Raw genomic sequence first — 23,013 nt, forward strand, 5'->3', positions numbered from 1 at the left:
TAGCAGTAAAGACTGTGGTGCTACAAAATTAGCATGAATTAAACATATTCTGTGGCTGTCTTCATGGTTAGAGGGGCAAGCAAACAGGATCTGAACCAGATCTTTGAGCAGATGCCTTCACTTAATACCTGTTTTCCCCTCAAGTCATTGTATCTACTTACAATTCCTAGGTTATGCAGTCCTTTGATATAACAAGTATTCAAATAATTTCTGGCCATGCTGTGACTTTATTAAGATTAAGATTTAAGTAAGTGTTTAATTTTCATTATTTTTTATTTTATTATTGTTTCTTAATTGCTCGCAATAGGGTTTTTTTCCTTTGTATCAGTTGTTTCAAAATGTGTAAAAATATTTACACATTTTTTCAGAAACAAATTCACTACATCTTGTATGAACTGCATCTTGTAAGACCACAGTATAACTGTAGGTGTGAAACCTTTGAAAAATGTACTTAGAACAAATAAGTGATCTGATTTAACATCTCTGCCAAAGACACAGGTGGGCCATAAAGTTAACACGCTGACTTAAATAGAAACGCTTCTGCTTTCATGGGTTTTAATTATTCTTTCTATTCATTTAAATGATACATCTTTGTGGTGCGACATACCACAGCCACTTCAGATTTAAAGGTGATTTCTTCAAATTTCCCTATCATGTCTAAAAACTCAGAGAAAGAAGAAAAAGGAACATTATGAACAGAAACATCTTTAGAAAGGCAAAGAAAAGGTGTATTTAAATGCTGTGCCAAAATTCTCTGCACAATGAGTTGTACTTTTGAAGAGGGGAAAAAAGAAACTAAAGAAAATAGGACCAATAGAAAAATGTGGGAAGAGAAAGATCATCGATATTTTTGTAACTCAAAGAAACTAAAGAAAATAGGACCAATAGAAAAATGTGGGAAGAGAAAGATCATCGATATTTTTGTAACTCAATCAGCCCCATCATTTTTTAAAATTTAATTCTATTGAACATTTTTTACCTAGATCTAAATAAAAGATTTTTCTAAAGAGTATTCTCTTTACCTGAACAATTGTTGTGCTTCCAAACAGCAATGGGGTCCTTGCAGGTCTCCACTAAATTATGCCCTTTTGCACACATTCACTTTCAGATTGTGGAGACTTAATTTACCACCATTTAGTTATGCCCAGCTTCCACTAAAACCCCAGCCGACCTTGTGCTGGTACAGGTGCCCCTACATTCTCCCCACTGATGCACGCACAGTCCTCGAAATGTTACAGACAGCAAAAAATGGACCAAGTGTCTATATATACAACCAATTCCTCTTCCAAAATCTGCTGCAAAGAGAGGATGTGCTGCATGCAGATATGCCCCCAGCTGCACAGGGAAAAGTTGTGGATTCCTGGATTTCTAAAGGCTCTTTAACTTTATGCTTATGGAGTGCAGTGGTGAAATCTTGATACTATGAAGTTATGCCATCTACTTCAAATCCCGTGTGGGGCAGAGAAAGACGTAGCGTAGGGGCACAGCAAGGCTGAGCTGGATGCCTTATAAGTTGTGCAGGGAATTGAGAGAAGCTAAACCAGGGGTGTGCTGCAAGGAGGGCAATGCCCCAGCAAGAAGTGCTCTGCCTCAGTGCCCAGTCTCTGCTCGGTGAGAAATGCTTGGCCCAAATGAATGACTAGAGGCCATGACACCACAGATGCCAAAGCTCCACAAGGATGGGAGAGATTACCATAGTGTAATAGGGGGAAAAAACCCCACACAGTTTACAACACAGTTCTCCACAGAAAAAAAAATATGTGGGAAGAATCATTCCCAAATTGCTCTCTGTCCTCCCGAGGAATTTCTTAGTTTTTCTAAAGACGTGGTCCAGCCTGGACTTGGATTTTGATTCTGTGTTCACTCCCCTGACAAATGCACTCTGTGGTGCCTGGAGCTAGAGTGATTCAGCATTCACTGGGAAGGAAGAAAGTCTTCATCTACCTGCTCCTATTATTCCGAAAGAAATTAATCAAACTCAACGAGAAGTTGTTGTGGGGGTGAGTCTGTCTTGTAAGAATGAAATGGACATCAGAGCAGGTGGCAAGAGGATGGCACTTTGCTCACCACAAGCTCAATTTATACCCTTCCCTGAGCACTAGAACAGCAACTGCTATGGACAGCCTTTACCATTTTGCAGAGGGCCATATCTGAGCTGCCACGTGTCCAATGTCTCCTGGACACATCCTCCTGTCCTGGGGAGGACTCCCAAGCCTATTTTGCTTTTTTGTTTTTGAGTTCCTCTCCCAGAGTGGGGCTGGGAGCACGGCTGCTGTGTGGAGAGCTCTGTGGCAGGGCAGGCTCGGGTGGCTGTGGTGCCCCACGATGGAAGGCAGGAGATACCAGCAACCAGGACAGTGTGTGGGAGAAGGAGCAGAAGCACCTCAGCTGGTATAGTGGGATGCCCGGGAAGGCTGAGCAGAGGTGGGAAGGAGAAGTCTGGAGGTCAGGTTATGATTGGAAACAGGTTGGAGAGGAGTCGGGGTGCTCTGGGGTGGGTTGGAGGGCATCCTGTTGGTGTGGGCAGGGGAAAAGGTCTGAGATAGAAAAGGTTTTGGAGCAGAGGAGCTTAGGAGGGGTAAGACCTAGTTTGGGAACCTCCACACTGAAGCAGGGATGTGAGATTTGAGCTCAGAGAAGGTGTGATGAGAGGGACTGGGGAGTTGTGGGACTGGTGGGAGGGCTGTGGGGTAGGACAGGTCCGGTGGCAGGAGTGGCTGGCATTGCCATGAATTACCTCCCCCTCAATCAGCCTGGGGCTGTTGTGGAACTATGTTTCTGTGAAGGAAACCAATTTTATCCCCCAAGAAGAGATTCTGCCTTTGAAAGTTTTCTGAGGACCGAAGAAACCCAGGATCTATTTTCTTGAATTGATCAGGATGTTATAATAGGAGAGCCCAGATTCCTACGAGATCTTTAAAAGCTCCTAATGAAGGGAAAAATCACTGAAATGTAATCAGTTAAATGTGGGAAGAAGAGAAAATCGAAAGTTACAAGTGTACCAACTCCATTAAGTGGGCACAGAAAAATTTCCAACGGGCAGTGACTTTCCTCTATGATTCAGCATTACACTTTCCCTTGCAGATGACAGGTACTCGTGAGAAAGGACGGTTGACTCGGATGTGGCCAAACAGAAATGTTTGTTGAATTCAGCTTCTCCAGCCTGCTCTTTTTAACAGTGCAGCGAGGGAGCTCCAGCTGCCTGGGTGCTCAGAGCAGTCTGCTGGGGAAGTTTCCTGTGTGACTTGGGGACATGCTTTCCCTACCTGTCCTTACAATAAGGAGGATGTGCTGGGACTCGGAGACATGTGGTTTCAGCAAGCCGTGCAGCCACAGGGGTTTGGAAGGCTAAAGTTAACTTTTGAGGTAGAGATTATACAATTAGTTGTAAAACCCAACAGATTTTTCTAAAGCACACATTAAAAAAACCCAACGCCACAACTGAGTACCCCTTGGAAATAGGATTATTTTGTTCTGTTTGCGTATTTGTTTACTAATCTAAAATTAATTCTGAACATCTATTGGTGCTGCCTATGAGCTTTCCCTTCCCAGTTGGCACGCACGCACAGGTACCCTCACTCACACACGTGACACTTCACACACTGACTCGTGTTCTTACGTTTTCTTCCAGCGTGGTGAGCTGCTCATCGAGTCTGATGGGGTCTGTCCCCAGAGGGAATGTCCCTCTTCCTCTGTCCTGAACGTCAGCTGGGAAATCGCAGGCATCGGTGGATTCTGCTATCAGTTCTTCAGTGGCATTGATGACTTTCAGGACCTCTGTAGATATGTTGCAGAGAGAGACAGCAGAGTACTTCTGTTTTGTTACAAGAGCAGACAGAGAAAACAACAGCATTAAATTAGCACAGAGGGGTAATATATAAAATCCCTTTCCTAATAACTGTAGCTTTAGCCATGCCAAAAAAATACACCTGGCTAACTCCTGTGAGCAGGCACAAGAACTGTGTGATGAAATTGGAATCTACTTCTCTTTTTCTCTCTCTCCTTTTCACACATGCACAATGGTACTGCAAGCAAAATAACATACACACGCAATTCTTCCACAACACAATTTCTACCGGAGGGATGGTCCAAATCTCATCCCTAAGGAGCATACAAATATCTAGCTTTAAAATCCAAGTGAGCTAGATAAAGCTATTTTTGCAATAGCATTTTAAACACAATAGTGTTTTAAACACAATAGTGTTTTAAAACACGATCTTCCTTTTTGGGCACTGGCAAACAGATGCGGAATCGTCTGTCTCCATACCCACAGCAGTTACTGCGTTGCAGCCACGAACACGGGAGAGGGATCCTCAGCAGCCCTATCAGCATGGCAGTTTACAAAGATGTTTGCTGTGAGTTATATGACAGCCCAAAAAACCAAAACGTAAACATTCATACCCTGATCTTGAAAATTGCAGTTTACCTTTTTTAATACTTATGGAATAAATTACATCAAATACCAAGGAAAAGCATGCAATTTTATCCATGTTTGGGTTTTTTTTTTAATAACCATAAGCCTTTTTATCAGTGTTCCTGATTTGTAATTTGTCATTAACTATCCTGATTCTCATGATTCTCACAGAGCTTTAGGCTTCAGGACAACTTCTCTGATGGCAATAAGATTTCACCTGATGTACCCTCAAGCATGAAAGCTCAACATCCAAACTATACAGCTTGGAGATTGAGCCAAAGCTTGTTAAAACCAATACAAATACTGCCACTGAATTTATATGCAATACCTTTAGTGTTTCTTTGCCTAAAACAAAGCATGGGACGTTTAAATGTGTATTTAATTCAGTCCTCAAATCTGCAAATACTTATGCATGTGAATTAAGGGCCCACCCATGTGTAAATTTTTTCACAAAGAAAGTATCTGAGGATCAAAACTGAGGAGAAGGTCAATCTTTGGATTCTATATAGTAAATTCTACAGCACAGAAAACTATAACTGATTAAAAATGCCTGCATGTTACTTAAATACTGTATTAAACAACATGTCAGCTGGCCTCCTAGGCAGGATATAGGAAAAGTAACATTCCTTTGCTTCACACAAACTCTGGTGGGTTAAACTCTTTTATTACTTCTTTCTTGTAATTAGCTGTTCATTTTTATGTTAGACAAGACTTTCACTGAAAAACCACTTTTTTAGCAGTGGGTGTTCAATTGTTCTGCATCAGTACATTAAGGCATCTTTCTCACTGTTACTTCTCTGAATTACAAAAAATAATTAGATCCATGAGATTAAAGAAAAGGAGAACAAAGCAAATACAGTATGTTACAGCACACGGATCTTTAGCTTGTTAGGCCAACCAACAGAGCCCCGAACAAGGAGGCCTAGGACACTCTTACTGAGAACAAATACTTGAACCCCATAAATAGCCTACTGTTTTTTCCATTTATTTTCACAAGTGCCAATTAGGTTAAAAACAGATCAATAATTTTATAGGACAGAAGAGGAAATCAATGTTACTTTGTTTTATTATTTGCTTTTACAAGTACCTAATTCTTATTCTATTCTACAAGTAGTGAACAAAAAAGGATAAAGGCCAGATACTACATTTTCTTCTTCATCTTCACTGATGTATGTTCTCCATTTCAAGAACTATAGCCTCACTTCAGTGTTATTTCTTAATTTTTTTATTATCCTTTGGAGCTAATAATGGATTTCCAAAAAAGATTAAATTGAATTAGAAAACTTATAGCAGAATATGAGAATCCACAATGGCATTTATTACAGAATGATTACTGCAAAACAGGTTTTTTGGTTTTTGTTTTCCTGGAAAAGTGTTCTGTGATAGGAAGCTTTATGAAATCAAGATTTTGAGTAAACTACCCTACCTTTTCAATAGGTAATGGATAGGGGAAGAAAAGTTCAATGAGAAAGAAATGTGATTTTTAGCTTTCCTAGAATTTTGAGGTAAGTTTTTAGTGGCAGATGCTATTTAACTTTTAAAACCCAAGATCTGCTTCACATTAAAAGTTGCACAAGGCAGCTAAATGAATGTTCATAAAATGTTTGCATCAATGAACAAATCTCAATTCTAGCCTGCAGGTATCTAGACACAGGAGTCACAACTTTAAAGCTTTTCTTTAAGCTTGTGAAACATCTGCTTTTATAGTTTAACAAGGATACAGCACTGGAGATGAAACACCACAAAGAAACACATGGCAAGCAAAGTGATTTTCTTTGGAGTGTATCTGAAAAGTAGATCTCCCAAAACTTTGGAACACAAGCAATATTTCAATGTATTTAAATCTAAACTTTGTGAAAGTTTTCTGCTAAAGGGTATTTAGAACTCAGCTTTGTCCTGGCTTCACTTTACAGAGAAGTAAGAAGAGATTAATGTCTGCCCAAGGGAGACATAAAATCAAAATGTGAGTAGCTCAAGGGTTCTCAAATTGGAAAAACTGGATACTTAATTAATGGCTTTGCATACGTTATTACCTCTTTTTTGAGCTACTGTCAAAAAGTGTTAAAACAGCTCATGTTCCAAAACGGACAATTTGCAAACCTTGTGGGTTACTCTAGATACAATTACTTAACATGTGTACGGAAAAAAAAAAGGCAGAGGAAAAAGAAAAAGGCATGAGAAAAAGAAAAAAAAAGAAAATAAAAATAAAAATAAAAAGTGTCCTGGAGTTCTAGTGCTTCACAATTCTGTGCCCTCCCCAACCACCCACGTCAAACTCAGGAGTTATGAGGTTCTACAAAAATCACCTAAAATTCAGACACACGCACACCAAGATCATCCTGGTAGGTGGACATTTCAAATTGCTATAAAGACCTCTTGGTTGTCTAATTTATCTTGCCCTTGCAGGAAAGGTCATTGTGAACACCTGTAAGGGATTCAAAGAGACAGCTATCATGCCATGATGAAGTCTCTCCCATCTGTCTTGTCAAGCAAGTCAAAGAACTAGTATTGATGTGACAGAGGCAGGAAGCAATCTCTGATACAAATATCTAGCCCAGAAAAGCTCAGTGCAACCACTCTTCTCCAAACACTGGGGTGCATTCTGATTTTAACTGTGTTTCCCTGCTTCTGGATTAACACCACCCCTCCCAAATGAAATCAAAGCAGCTGATCCAAATTTGACTTTTTGTATTAGTTATGAGAATCTCATTTTTTACTGAGTTTGAGATTAAGAGGTTAGTGGAACGAGAAAAAATACGCAGTTACCCTTTTAATGATAATTATTGTCCACGCTCACAAATGTGTTAAAGACACAGTCAAAAGAAGATGCTCAATTTCCCAAGTTCTTTGTGGAAGAATTTTCAAAAGCAATGAAATGCTAAAAACCTGTGTGTAGGAACATATATACATGTAGGTGTGCCTGTGTGTATTGAATATAACAAACAGCATCTTGTGAAACTTCTTTACTGTCATTTCTATGGGTGGTTGGACAGATGGAAAGGACTTTTTTCTCCACAATGCATTCGGCCATTAGCAGCTTCTCTTTTTTGCAGCTATAATTTTATGACATTGTTAGGCTCTGTGAAACTGCCATGGGAGGCAGTGCCTTGCAATTCAACAGAGAACAGTTGACATCAACAGCTACATCAAGAAATAGAACAAGAGAAACTTGCAGCCCTGGCAGTCTTGACCACATCTGTGATGACTCTTCATGCAATCATTTTTAGCCCTGGTCTCACCCACTCTATCACGGTTCCAGTTGCATGTCTGTTTCTCAGCCAATACCCTCATTTTTTTTGCAGGGAGCTGAGGGGGGTTAGGCAGAAGACAAGTTCTGCTTTGCTGCTGGTTGATTCATCTTTTCAGAGTAACCTGACTGAATCCACGCTTGACAAAAACTAATCCAAAACCCAAATCTTCCTCATCTCCCCACCCTGTGGGAGTTCACTGTACAACTTTGAGAAGGCCCTGAAAGGTCCACCAAAAGTCCATCTCCTTCACAGGCATGCAAGATTCGGGACACTGGCCAAGTCACAGTGCAAAACAAAGCCATCAATGCCCAACTATAAATGGCAGTCATCAACTCCAACCTTCAAAAGATCTTCTGTCCTAAAAGTGAGCCCTAACTACTCATTACCACCAAAACTAGGAAAGAAAGCCAAAATTTGTCTTGATATTTGAGGGAAGACAAGTGTAATTTGGTAAACTATGGTCTTATGGAATTACTTTTCTGTGCAAGTTTAAGACTTCCTGCCTTGACTTTAATATCACTATATTCATTTAGGGGCACTCATTTAGAAAAAGAAAGCTAAATTATCTTACAGAGTGAGCTATTATTCTCCTGACATTCTCTAAAGTATGACGCAGAGAAATACAATCTCTCTTTTTGGTTGTGCTATGTAATTCTGAATATTAGATTTTTACTAATGAATTCAATCCACTGCCCTAATGTAGTTACAGATTTATTCCTAATAATTTGTGATGCCTCATTTCTAGAGACAAGTTGCCTACAATAATGAGAAAGAAAGTTATTTTCCAAGAGGTGAAATATTATGGTTCAAGTTGCAGATGGAAATATTTAAACCTTAAAATCTGCACAAGATTCTGTAAAGGTATCCAAAATGGACACAGGCTGATGGCATTGCACAAATGGAAAAATATTTTTTCTTTAAAATAATCCTTGACATTTTCACTAAAGAAAACCAAGATGATTAAAAGCTGATTAAAATTCATAGCACAAAACTTAACTCTGAGAGTAAGGAAAAAAGAAAAAGCTGAGAGGAGTATTTTGCTGAATTAAGCATCAACTTTTGACATACAAAAGTGATTTCTATTTTATGACTGCAAGAATGCTACAGAATTAATTCGCTTGCCACTATATATGACATACTAAAAATAGCATTTTATTTTAAAATATAAGTATATATTTGCTCAGAGAATAAAATGAAAATCTGTTTTAAATCTGACTCTCATCAGCTGAGACTCAAATAGCACAGAATATGAAGCCTCTTTCCATCTAGCCGAATGACAAGCAATAGAAACTAGCAGCAATGTGAGAAAGTGCCTACTCACTGTGTACAGTCTCTACAATGAATTAAGGGTTTTTATTTAATTTTTATATTGGGAGCTTAGAAAGGTTTTTGAAGAGCACTACAGTCAGAAACTGCTAAAAATCTTACTGCTGAAATAAAACTTAAATTTTTTCGTCCAGTTGAATATTTGAGAATATTAATACAGATGAGTACATGAGAACAGGAAGATCATAGATCTTATCTTTGTTTTCTGTTCTTCTTTATGGATCAAATCAAATTCTCATCACAAAGCCAAATCAGAGAGCCAATCTGTTCCACCTGTCTACTTCAAGCTCATCAGTCCCATCAGAACACAGGGCCACCTGTGATTATAAAATACTTATAAAACAGTTTTCTGCAATGACTATTGATTTTGTCCAAAAGATATGATTTTTTCAGGCCTGATATTTCCAGGAAAACAGTCTAAGTTTGAATACTATGTTTGGGAAATGTGGAAACCCTCAATATCACTTTATAGCATCTCTTACTATGTAAGAGATGTAAGAAGACACAGACAAAACAAAGCATTCTCACCTGCTGCAGTACAGTGGATAAAAACTGCAACTTTAAATGAAGATCAAAAGCCTTTTGTTTTTCCTAGGTAGTGGGAAAGCAGTTAAATAAAAAAGGCAGAAAAATTACGTTAACAGCTACAGAGGTTAACACTTATATAGGTTCAGACTTACAGAGAGCTTTAGGATGAACAGCAAGGATAAAGAAACTAGCAAATAAAAATACCACAAAATTTAGATGTTATATTCATTGCTACAATATTTAAAATAAAGCAATGCCTAATTATTTCTGTTTGTGGGATTTAGAATAACAGATCTCATTAAGACAGGTATTGCAAATGACACATCGATTTTCATAAAATGAAACAGATGGGAAATACCGATTTCCACCATCACAGCACAAAGTAGCACTAGCAGTAGAAAAATACTTCTGCAGCAGTCCTAAGAAAAGGAAAAGCCTGCTATCTTCAAGTCTTCTGGTCTACACAATTGCAATTTTGATACTGTGTGTGCTTCTAGTTACAAACTGTACCTCACAATTGGAGACACCTGGGCTGAGTTAAGGCATCATGTGCCAAATCACTTCCTACTGTTTGCTGTTGTCCCAGCTATCTTCAAGTCTTTTGGTCTACGCAATTGCAATTTTGATACTGTGTGATACTGTACCTCACAATTGGAAACACCTGGGCTGAGTTAAGGCATCATGTGACAAATCACTTCCTACTGTTTGCTGTTGTCCCTTTCCCAGACTTCACTGGGCCAAAACAGTCAAGTAAAACCCTTCACACTACCACTATCCAGTGTCAGGTCTAGGTTTACCTTAATCCCCCTAATTTACTTAGGTCTTTGTAAACTAAACTGGCTGCTTTTGCCTTGAAGTAATGACACAACCACAGTTACCCTGTTGGCTGTGCTGTGACAGAAGCATCATCCAGCTGAGGAGCAGTATTCGCTTGAAATTCTTCTAGCTAGGTCTGAAAGAGCTCATGTCACTCTCAAGTCTCTGGGCTGCTTACAAAAGATGACAAGAAAACAGTAACTTTTTTGTCATGGTCTATTTTCCCCCCATTTTGTTCTAACTGATCTTCACTGATTTTCTGTAACTGTAAAATGGCTTTTACATTTCCTTCTTAGTAAACAAATCTCTGGTGATCAGACAACTGAAGGAGACTCACATCGCACACACACGGGAGAGAGCTGGCTTGGGCATGCATGCATTTAAGTATCAAATCTGAGACTTTGAGAATCTCGTTTTCAAAGGTGCTGCATTCCCCACGTGAAGCCAGCTGAAATCTCACCTGTTGTGCACATCTCCAGAGAGATTCAACGGGACTTCGATTCAGTTGCTTTAACAGGAGCAGACAAGGTGCAATTTGAAACAGCTTGAAGCATGTGAGGACTTTCAAACAACACTGGCAGATATGACATGGACTTGGGAGATACTTCCTCTGGACTAGCAGTTTGAAGCCCTGTGGGATACCCTAGGCCATCTCAAATGGACTATCTACATCCATATTTATGCAACTGCATTGAGCCCAGAAAACGTCAGAATTGGAGGAATGCAAACATCACAGCCCACTTTTGAGAACTTGTTAAAAATAAACGTTTGTGGTCTCAAAGCAACTATTTTGCTTGAAACTGAAGACTCAGATTTTGACAAAATAAGCTGAGGATCAACTTACTTTTCCACACTAAAGACCAATAAATAATAGTAAATACAAGGGAGAAATCTCTGGAATGAGATTTTTGTCCCACAAAGTACTTAATCTTCAATTTAAAACTGAACATATAACTGACTGCTTTTTTGATTTGAGAACTTAAAACTTTGGAACAATTAGCCCAATGTGAAGATTGAAGCCTCATTTCTCTTTTAGAAGAAGAAAAAGCCACTTCCTTAACCAAGCCTTCCTTAACCAAAATCTGATCTGCAGTTCATAAACCTCAAAGATCAATTTTTACAATGCTGCCCACATTCAGTTTTCAATCCTAGACTTTGGAAGACTGCCCAGATAATAAACATCATAAGAAAAGCCATGATCCACCAAACCACAAGAATTATTCTGAGCATCTTGCATACAAAAATGTGAAACAACAGGCACACACGTACCTTCTGAGGTGGTAACCCAGGAAGATGTTGTTGTATTACACTGTTCAGTTTTATTAGTGCGGTAGTAGTGATGTAGCAAAGCTACTAAACTTACACTCTTGCGTTTTCTTGCTAAAGTGAGCTGTGGGGTTCTGGCTCCTTTAGGACCTTCTACTCAGTCATTTATAAAGCCTTGAGGCGTATGAAGCTGGACGGCAGTTTCATACTAACCCCTGCCTGGACCAACACACCAACCAAAACACCCTGGAGTTCCCTCGCAACATTTTCAGTTCAGGGAGTTGCCAGACAACCATCCCAAAAACTACTACCTCACCTTCTGTGAGGACGGTGGGTGCACCAGCACAAACAGATACTGGAAGCCCAGCCAGCAGGAGACACAGGCCTTCTCTCGTTACTATAGCGCTGCTGCTGTAACGTCGCAGCCATTCCTACTGCCCTGCTTTAACACGTCTGTGACACACAGGAGGGATTCACCGCCCTGTGCACGTCCAGTGCTGCTCCATCAAGGCCATGAGACTATTTCTCTCTAGCAACCAAGTCCCATGAGCCCTCCCTTACCTGACCTCCCTCATTTAGCTAAAGAGAGGTGCCTCATTATACCGGTATTAGAAAAGTGCTAATTTACCTGATGAAAAATGTTAAGATGTACTCTCTTGAAACAAAGAATATAGGCCCCGGCACAAATACACATGAAGATGATGCTCGTAGTACGTACTTTCCCCCAAATAAAATTTTATAAAACCAAAGATGAATAAAATGTTTCCAGAGAATGAGGACATAAATATTTTATGGAGAGAATGTTTATGCTGTTATTCATACTGTCAAGGAACTCGGAGGTTTCACTTAGGGAACAGGATCTCCTTGTACTACTTAAACTTACTTGCAGGTTGTCATTCAGAAGAGAGAGCTATGGTGTGCCTAGCCTTGTAATGATGTCAATAGAAAACAGCAGGATTTAAACAAAGTTACTAATCACTGGTTGTAAGAGTCCCTGAGCAGAAGCAAATGCATAAAGGTATTAAAACAAATTCCTCGAGTAGACAGCACGTTGCATCAAGCTAATGCAAAGAGGAGAGAAACTAAACGTTACCAGTGAAGTTTAACTCACTTGCTAATTTGCACACCTTAAGCAAGGAGAAGTACCAAGTAAAAGGAGACAAAAAGAGAAACACAACTCAGGTTTTAACAACTATTCCAGTGGGGCAATATGCAAAAATGGCAGGGGCTATTCTGTTTTTTAAACAGTATCTCTATCATTTCTGCTAAAGAGGTCGCAGTGACGGACTGCATTCAAAACGCAGTCTGCATTAGGCACTGCTGAAATTGCCTTCTAGAATGCAGTTTTGGGGTATACCACGATACATAGATCAGCCTATTCATCTTCATGAAAGCATTAAAAGAGAAGGAGAGAGGGTCGGAGAGTGCAAGAACTAAATACATCCCATTTATCATGCTTGCCACTCTCAGGATCACTAAGACACTCCCAAAGGGATCTACATTTTGCTTTTTTCTTTAGGTACTTGGTTAGGGTTTGGGGGGCGAAGCAAAAAAAAAAAAACCAAACCAAACTAAAAGAGCAAGGCAGAAAGAACTGTGCAAATCTCGCTAGCACAAGATGTTTCACTAACATTACAGTTGCACGATGTGATTTTTGTTTTGTTCACACCTGAAGTCTAGAGGGGCTGGAGGCTAACTCTAGCCTGAGCATAGAGGACTTCATGGCCTTTCATTGCATTATGAAGACAATCAGGCTTTTCAGGGGTCTGCATATTCACAAAAGACCAAGAACTACATCTATAGCTTAGTAAGTGCAAAACTTTGTCTATAAAACCAAGCCTGCAGTAGAGTTATGTTTGTTTTAGAGAGCTGTGAATCTCCACAAGACCATTTTAGGTAATCACAAACTTGGAAATTTTCAAAAAGATTGTGCTGAAGGTTTAAGTGGATTTAAGTGTAAAGCATAAAATCAACTTGTGTTAATTAATACCCACCTAAATCTTCAGGTAATCACAAACTTGGAAATGTTGAAAAAGATTGTGCTGAAGGTTTAAGTGGATTTAAGTGTAAAGCATAAAATCAACTTGTGTTAATTAATACCCACTTAAATCTTCAAGTATCCCACATGAACTAAATAATTAACTCATAGTTCAGCACTTTCTAACTTCTATCTTAAAGGCACACATACAACTCAGAGCTTAGCTTGAGGTGAGAACCAAGAACACATAAATGTCCAAATTCAGCTAATTCTACACTCAAGATGTGCCAATTCTTGCCAGTGCTACAGATCTTAATATACTAAATACCCTTTCTAAAGCATCAGATCCTTTATATGAGATCTCATTATAAGAGATTGCCAGCTTCCATTAAAAATTGAAGTCCAAATTTTCAAAGGTGCATATATGTGAAAGTCAGATTTTCATGAGCACCAGCTACTTTATTTCCAGTAATGCAATAAACAATACACATTTTTTGAAATCTTATTCTATGGCCAGGTGTACTATAACTTGAAATTCTCTGTGATTTAAGGTTGCCAATGTGTTCCAGAATAAGCTTGAGAACAGAGGACCCAAGGCTAACAAAGACAAGCAGAGTGGCTAGAATGTAACCAAGAAGGCTAAAATACAGTATTAAATCTATGTTCAGGATCTCAAAGCAGATTGTAGACACTTGAGTTCTCATTTTAATGGTGCAGAATTAGTACTTCTGTGTGCCTGATTTGAAACTTGCTGCCCAGGTCAGAAGCCCGGCTCTCTGGCTAAGAATGTTAAGTGCCAGTCTGAAACATCTGTAATTCCCTACATATGCATTCTCCAAAAATCAAGCTTCTTAAAGAGACAGCAGAATGGGACATCTGGCTTTTAAGGCATATAAAATTACAAGTTTCCTGAAACGAAGTTTTCTATGCTTGTCTCCATTGAGACATGCGATCTACTGATCTTAAAGTTATTGCATGTTTTATCAATTTAGCTAAGTCTAAGTATTTTAGGTTACCATAGCCACAACTGATTTTATACACTGCCATCTTCAGTATTTCATTGTAAGATATTGGTCAGCCACCTTTCCAGAGAGAAGGCACGCATCAGAAGATTTTAAATCACCTTTAAGGCCAACAGTTAAGAATAAGAATGAAAGCAGGATGCTTGTTTCTCTACAGCTGGAGCAATTTCTGCTATTAATGCTGCTGAAGTCATGACTGTGAATAGTACTGGGGTATTTTTGTTTCTTTACTATAGACAGAAAGAATATATACTGCAAGCATGAATGACTAACACCTTCTTTTCACCCAAGACCAATAAAGAATTAGGAACACCAAGCATCCGCTTTTTGCTGGACACGGTATGCCTCTTATTTTTTTAAACTTAACAAAATTTCACTGAGAAAAAAGAAGCAATCTCTGCATTATTTTAAATAACTGACCTACAAATGTTAAACAATAAAATTAGAGAAGGAAAAGCCAACTAATGTTACTTTGTAGATGCATGCAGATGAATATGTGCACCACAAAACATACATCTGCCATTTTCTGTGCTCAGTTCACCATATAGGTCAGTTCACCATAGGCATTTCAGAAAGTTGTATTACTCTGGGGTACACTCTGTCTCATTGTCTCTGTCAATAATGAAGATGTGAAATGGTACTGGTCCCAGAATTGACCACTGGGGTACACCACTAGGGACAGGTCACTGCAGGAGTGAGCCCCCCCTTTCCCTCATCTGCCTTTTGCTGCTGATATCACTATAGAAGCCTTATTTCCCTTTCTGTCCCTCACCAGATTCAACTCCAGGTGGGCATTGGCTTTCCTGACACCATTCCTGCACACTTGAAGAACGTCCTATCGTCCACCTGGGTCACTTGGTCTTCCTTCCACCTCCTGGTGTATTAGTTCTTCATACCGTTTGAACAAAACAGCTTTCAAATGATGAAGAACAGATTTCCTGTAGAGAGTTGTCTACACCCCCTTTCAAAGCCAAGCTGCTGTGCAGAGAAGACCGCAAGAGGCAAGTCAAGAGACAGAGCAAGTGAGTGAGTCCAAGGAGATCTAAAGGACAAGAGTGACTGGCAAGGGGCAGTGCTGAGCTTCTACACAACCAAAATTCAAGCACATAACATGATCTGAAGAGAAATTCAGGGACAGGAAGGGAAGAGGGCAGGTGGCAAGTGCTGTGGAGTGGCGCTGAAATCAGACATCTCATTGTAAGGGTGAAACGGCACAAACGGAGGATCTCATACATTATCAGAACTGACACTGGATTTCAGTTTCACTAGAATATGTTACTTCTCACAGAGGCATATTAGCTGACAGAGTAACAGGGCTGGAAGGCTTTAAAGAAGCACCAAATATTCCCATAGAGAGGCAAAAGAAGAATCTGTGACATCACAATGAACTACATGATACTAAAAACAGGGGAGCAAATAAAAGGACTGAAAATAAAAAACTTAAACCTGATGGCTAGCAAGGAGGAAAAAAGCAAAGATAGGTATGTTTTCATTTAAACATATAAGCCGATTCTCAGTCAGTATAAACCAACATAGTTCCATTAATATCAGCCATGCTTTCTTACACAAGTTAAATTCACTGCTTTGAATTGATGCACTAGGCTCACAGGGAGGAACGCACACCTTAATTGAAGTTTTATATGCACAACTGTGCACAGACCTCAGCTTTTTTTTTTTTCATGTTTACTTTTCTAACCAAAACTTTCTCTTTCTGGATTCTAACTTTTACAACATTAGCCTCACTGGTCTACAAGGACTGCTTACCTTCTTTAACTCCTCCTGAATACTTCTGCCATTTTCCTCTGAGGACAAATTCTCCTTTTGGTTTTCAGCGTCTGTTCTAGGTTCTGACTCTTGTTCTTCACCAGAAGATGTTTCCTTGTCACTCATTTTAGCAGCAAGCTGAAATAACCTGGATTTAAGCTCCTCTTCCATAAGGTCAGGCTTGATGTTATGATGTTGATCCTCACTGCTTATATCTGTTTCTGATAAATCATCAAAATCCTACAAAGAAATTAGAAGAACAGTATAATTACTGCATAGGTACAGCAAGGAAAACAAATAGCTTCCCAGAAAAGTATAGGTATGATCAACTTGCAGCCCAGCTAGGAAGAAAGGACGCTAAGCGTGCCGATACAAAAATACCATGTCTTCATAGAGGAATGACAGTGAACTCACAGCTGTTGGATTATATTTATCATTCTTGCTGACTTTTAGATGACGTAAAAAGGAACTATCAAAATCATTATATATCTGTGTGCAACTACTGAAAATAAAGCCTGAAAGGCATCTCCCATTCCCAGCACTGCACAGCCATCACTATCAGGCCTGGTGCAGATCAAGTGAAGTGCAGGAACGAAATGACTTGTGACCTGGCAGTTGTGTTCAGCTTTCAGTTGAAAGCTGTGTTGAGTTCCCTGACTGCTGGTCTTGACCATTATCCATGTTTTTTCTTAAAGACTACTGGAAACAAGTTTTGAAAAATCTCTCTTTTATTACATGACAGTGCTTAAGATTTTCAGCTTTCCCAGTGATTATTTACATAGGCGGATCCTCTACAGTGATCATTACTTTCCAAACACCAACCTCCTTGGAACAAGTTCAATCTTTAGGAGCACTTTCTTTTCTTACTCTTAGATCCTTAAAGGTGGGAAGTACTCAGAGGCTCAGTTAAGTACAGTGGGTGTTACAGACTTGACCATGACAAGTTCTTTACCTTAAAGGCTGAGCAGAAGAAAAAAATCCTTTTGCAAGTCTGATTAGCAGGGTGCCTGCCCAATATTTAACATGGAAAGGGAGCTTTTTTTTTTTTTTGTCAGTCATTGCAGGGAATCTGAAAATATCTGATGGTTGTGCCAAAAGCTAATGTCCAGCTACATACTAATTTACTTTCTAGATCTGTGCTGTCTGATTAGGACCCAATTTCCCCTGGTTTCCACTACAGTCCATGGAGAGACAGGCATTTCCCAGAGCAACCTACTCCACCTGTAGCATTAACAACCCTCTGGAAATGCTCTTCTCTCCCCACCGGCTGCTGAGAGAGAGCTTAGAATAATTAGACATTTTGTTTAGCGCTTTAGTCAAGTGCATAAAGTAAGGTGGAAATAGGTGGTTTTAAAAGTGATGAATTCTTTGAAATGGGGCACGACGGAGGCTATGAAGAACGCAGCCTGGGACTGGCAGGTACATTGTGCAGGCCTAAGAGGAGCATTTGGAGCAATTCTCAGACAGGAAATTATTCCAATTTGCCTTATGGTCTCCTACTGTGACAGGACCAGACACTGCCGGAGAGACTAAAGGCTGTGTTCCCTCTACCATTCATTTGGAAATATATAAATGGGAGATTTGCTTTGCAGTATTTATGGACGGACCAGTTACCTCCAGTGCTCACGGGAAATGTTAACTCTGCCAACTCTCTTCCAAACCCCACCCACCAAACTGCTCTTAATGGATTGACATATCATGTCCATAACGTCAGTCTCATCTCTCATACAGTAAAACACACCAGGTAGTGTTTAGCACTTTCACAGCTTTCTGGACAGTTTTTGTCTGCAGTTACCTGGGAATCAATTACACAACTCAATTATTGCTCTATAGCTCACCTTCAGGATGCAAAATCAGGATTTGAAAGTACAAAACTAGCTGTAACAGAAGGGGAACCAGAGGTTAAAGCTGACATTTATTCTTTTCTCAAACCATCAGCTTTTTTCAGAATAAAAAGCCTTTTCTGCCAAATGAACTTCCAAGCTCTGAGTAAGATCAAGAACCAGATTTCGTCAGTGTGTTTCCACTTCAGTTTTATAATATGTTATGACATGCTTCGATATACATTTAGGAGACTGGTGTCACTTCATCTGTTTAATTAAAAATCTGTATTTATCATACTGGTACTTCTTCAAATACTAACGAGATTTTTTTTCAGACATATCCTGCATTCATTCAACAACTCATTACAACCCCCACCCCACAATCTGCTAATGAAAAATACTCACATATTACTAACATTTTTGCTACATTTTTGGGGGGGGTTTTGCTACATTTGCCAGCAGAGGGGAAAGTGGTGAGCTGTCTCAGCATCCCTAGGGTTTTACTCCACGTTAGCTAAGTTTGAGTTATGAATACACATCCCTTCTCAGGGGAGGACTCGCCTTAAGGGTATCAATTTTATTACATACAGCTGGATTCAGGTATGTCTATTAACCCTCCCTCTGCCTTTCAACCTCCTTACAACGAACAGGTAGAGCATTTACATTTGCAAGAGCTGTTAGTTCCTGCTTCCAGACAGAGATAACAATATCCTATAATGCTATACTTTGTGGGTTCTGGTAGGCTGCTTGGCTTGTGTGGTGAGCTTTTCAGATGGTGGCAGTGAACTATTTGTGAGGAGATGATATCTCTTTCATGGATTAAGAGATTAAAAATGCATTAGAAGACACGGCAACAATAAAAAAATAATAGATACATTGAAAAGTACTATTATTATTTATTTAATAGATGCTACCTCAAACTTCATTACTCACTGTTACTGTTCACAATTTGGGCTCTATCTGCTAAGTTTAATGACATCTTTGTGTTCATATAAATCATTGTGTGAATTCCCATTTGCATCTATCAACAACATATAATACCAACATCTGCAAACATGAATAAAGGGCTACTGCTGTATCTGAAAACTGTCAGTGACAGCTGGGCAGAGTATCACAGCCACAAACCCATTCCCACTAAAAGAAAATCAAAAGTTGCAAGCATAAGCCCCTTAGCAGACAATAAACTAGGAAATACACCCTTCCTCATACACACTGTCCAAATCCTTGTATGTAAATGGCTGATAACACACCGTAATCCTAGCGAACAAAAACAAAAGCCCCATAATTAGGCAAACAAAAAAGTACTGGCTAGGAGGCTCCAAAACCAAACCCACATTATACTATAAACTCTTCAGAGAGGGCTCCATTCATATACGAAACCAAAACTCAGAAACTACAGCTTATAGGAAAAGACACAAATTGTGAGGTTCGCAGGCAGTTTCTCAGGGAGAGGCTGTGTAATTTCAGGCCAGCTGTTTTCAATAAATACATCCCAAGCGCCATCCCGTGGGGACCGGCAGCCCGACAGCGCTCAGCCTGTACCTGGCTGCAGGGCAGGAGGGCTGTAATTAACAGGTGAGGTCTCCTGATGAAAGAAGCAAACTCTTAATGAGGGCACTTCCTTCGCTTGAAGCAATTAAGCCACTCCACTTTCCATCAGCAACACAAGAATTGCAGCTGCACTAAGCAACATCTCCCCCTCTCTAAAAGATAATGAAATCCAATATATCAATAACACCAATTATTAATATTATTAATAATAATGAAAGCAGACAGAGATTGGTGGTTTAAGTGGCAATTTCTTGTAAGAAGCTAAAATTTGAAAAATAATTATCATTAAAAGCATGATTGCACTTCCCAATCTAGGTTCCTCAGGAATATAAGTCTCCTGTGTTACATAAGCAATCAGGGTATCAAAAACTTATTACAGTAGGTTCTGTCATCAGTTCTGTCAGGACAGTTTTTATGTCGCTCTATACTTGCTTCATGGCCATGTTTACAGCATTTCTACAGGCAACCCAGTGAAGCACGTTATTCTTTTACCTATCATAAAGCAGCAAAAATTCTCCCCAAATACATCCTGAGACCTGTTTTCATGTTTCCCTTTTTAAGTCACTCCAGACTTCCTACAATAAATTCTCTCTGTCACAAAAGTCAGCATTTGAGTACTGACTCTAAAATCAGTCTTAAAAAAACTGCCACAGCATTATCCTAATCTAGGTACTGGATCTTGATTTAAAAATGCTGCGACACCAACTTTTAGACTGCTAAACCAAAATCCTGCTCTACAGTGCTGAGGCAAACATAATGGTTAACAAGTTGTCATGTTCTCATCAATGCTCATAAATATCTAAAGGGAGGGTGTCACGAGGATGGGGCCAGACTCCTTTCAATGGCGCCCAGCAACAGGACAAAGGGGAATGGGCACAAACTGGATCACAGGAAATTCTGTCTCAACATAAGGAAAAACTTCTTTCCTGTGAGGGTGGTAGAGCCCCGGAACAGGCTGCCCAGAGAGGTGGTGGAGTCTCCTTCTCTGGAGACATTCAAAACCCATCTGGAGATGTTCCTGTGCAACCTGCTCTGGGTGGACCTGCTTTGGCAGGAGGGCTGGACTGGATGATCTCCAGAGGTCCCTTCCAACCCTGTCTCATTCTGTGATTCTGTTACTATTACAATGCAGTAAAATAAGGAAAAAATACATTTCTTCACTGCAATTTACATGATCAGTTGTTGAGTGTCTAATATCTAGATGTAATATGGTTTAGAAGAGCATTTTATGCAGTTTCTGTGAATTCTGTGTAACCTCGGCATGTGAAAATCTGACTGATTTAAGACCCCACAATGAAGCTTCCTTAAGTTTATGCTGACTGCAGTTCTCTATGCACCTACAATATCATTTTGTACAAACTATTTACATGCAGGGCTCTCTCTGCTGCATCCTCAATCATTTTACTAAGATCAATACATTACTTTTGGGATTATATGAAACCCTGACATCCCTTTAATCTCATTTTTCTAAGCAATATAAATGATGTCTGGCTAATTTATTATCCTATCTCAAATCATATTCCTTATGCTCGTGATCATTTTAATTGCTTCCTAGAACTGTTCAACCATGCAAAATCCTTGCTATAAACTGCAGTAGCCAGTCCATTCCTGCTCCCAGCAGCGCTCTTGTACTGGAGGCTGGAGTAAGTTCTCCCAAAAGTGGGCATCAGCTGTCAGAACAGCCACCAGGGTGTGTGAGTCCAAACACAAACTAAATGTATGCAAGCCCACCCATACATAAGCTTCCTACTGAGAATTCCATTGCTTTGAAAAAAGTAGTGTGGTCTGGAGGCAATGCACCTCTACGTGCAGGGAGAGTTGGAAAAAACAATACTTTTCTGTACCAGCTTGCACACTGAAGCATACTCTAAACTGCTGAAGAATGCCATCGTGCATGTCTGGAAGCATCCTGCCTTTTTGTTCTCCACTGGAGGAACATCTCCAGGTCATCCTGCCTGTGAGCTCTGCTCCTCTACGCTCTGTAGGGCAGTAGTAACTTGAAAGCCATGATATGAATATAGACACACAGAATATGCACAAATATGCAGAGGCAGAGAGGGAAATGCAGAAGTCTATGTACAAAATATGGTCCCTAGAAAGTCCTGTAATTCTGCCTGATGTTCTAAGAAGTCATTAATGGCCACTGATGTGTTGTTACAACACATTATCATACATAACTCCTCTTCAACAACTCTAACATTATCAACATAAGAGGACATGAGTATAAATGAATCAGTACAAAATACCCACACCCGTCTCCTAAAAGCAGATGGAATAGATACAAAATTAACCACAGTTTACTCAGCATTAAAAACCTGCTGAAATTCTAGAATTCTAATCTTGATTTATTATCAGCTGTACTGATGTCTTTCTATGGGAAATATAGACTACTAGCATAAGCCAAAAAAACCAATTCCAGGCATCCTAAAATTGCTCAGATGGCTTTAAAGATTGGGTTGCTTGTAGTCAGATGTATAGGGAGAAGATAGAACTTAGCTTCTTGCTTCAGGCTTACCATCACTACTGCAGCAACAATGCAGCTCCTGGATTTGAGAGGGGTAGGGATAGAATAGAACTGGACAAGGGCTCAGTATTCTCCTCATCCAGCTGGGTGACTAGCTAGAAGTGTGCTTGTACTGCTAGAACAGTTTTGGGGGGACCACTGGATCACCTATATAATATCAGTCCCAGGGCTGGATATACTCCAAAGAGACTTCTTTGCTTTCTGGTTATCCCGCACTTGTTTAAAAGAAATGTTTGTGGAGTGCTCTGCTGTCTTCAAGGTGTGTGATCAGTTATTCCAAGTTTGAGCTGTTATTTTCTGTCTGTTTTGGTTTTCCTTTTTATTTTTTAAAAATAAAATGACAAATTATTTAAAGGGAAGCTGTTTGTAAACACTTACCCTAACATACCAGAACTCGTAATTGAGTGACCAATTAAAAGCAGACATCACTTGGACCATATTTCAAACCCAGCCTTTTCTGAATGTCTGCTGCTCATTAGCCTTATCCCTTACCAGGACATTTGCAAACAGCACACAGAAGGTTCCCAGGCATATGAGTTATTTCTTATTCCAAGAACAAAGGAGTTAAAAAAACCTCACAATGCAACAGGTGATTAGTAAACATTTGTTAGCTGTGGGCAAATTATGACTTTTTTTTAAGAGCACTGTATTTTACAGCAGTAACAATCTCATTGGTCAGATGGAAGTAGCCTATTTGAGAAAGCAGCAAAGCCTGTTCATGGTGTATGTGACACTTTACCTTTGCTTCTT

At 39.6% G+C, this 23,013-nt stretch overlaps 1 protein-coding gene across 2 annotated transcripts in view; it reads right to left on the bottom strand.

Moving 5' to 3' along the window:
• Positions 1 to 23,013, bottom strand: part of MYRIP (myosin VIIA and Rab interacting protein) — a 414,556-nt gene that overhangs the window by 8,578 nt on the left and 382,965 nt on the right. For both annotated transcript variants that reach the window (XM_014942311.1, XM_014942322.1), the window contains 3 exons: positions 16,366 to 16,605; positions 9,520 to 9,582; positions 3,620 to 3,814 (listed from right to left, as the gene is read on the bottom strand). In XM_014942311.1, the coding sequence (XP_014797797.1) occupies positions 3,620 to 3,814; positions 9,520 to 9,582; positions 16,366 to 16,605 (498 nt within the window). The remainder of the gene's footprint in view (positions 1 to 3,619; positions 3,815 to 9,519; positions 9,583 to 16,365; positions 16,606 to 23,013) is intronic.

This window comes from Calidris pugnax, unplaced genomic scaffold, assembly GCF_001431845.1.
Source record: "Calidris pugnax isolate Ruff unplaced genomic scaffold, ASM143184v1 scaffold23, whole genome shotgun sequence".
Taxonomy (NCBI): Eukaryota; Metazoa; Chordata; class Aves; order Charadriiformes; family Scolopacidae; genus Calidris; species Calidris pugnax.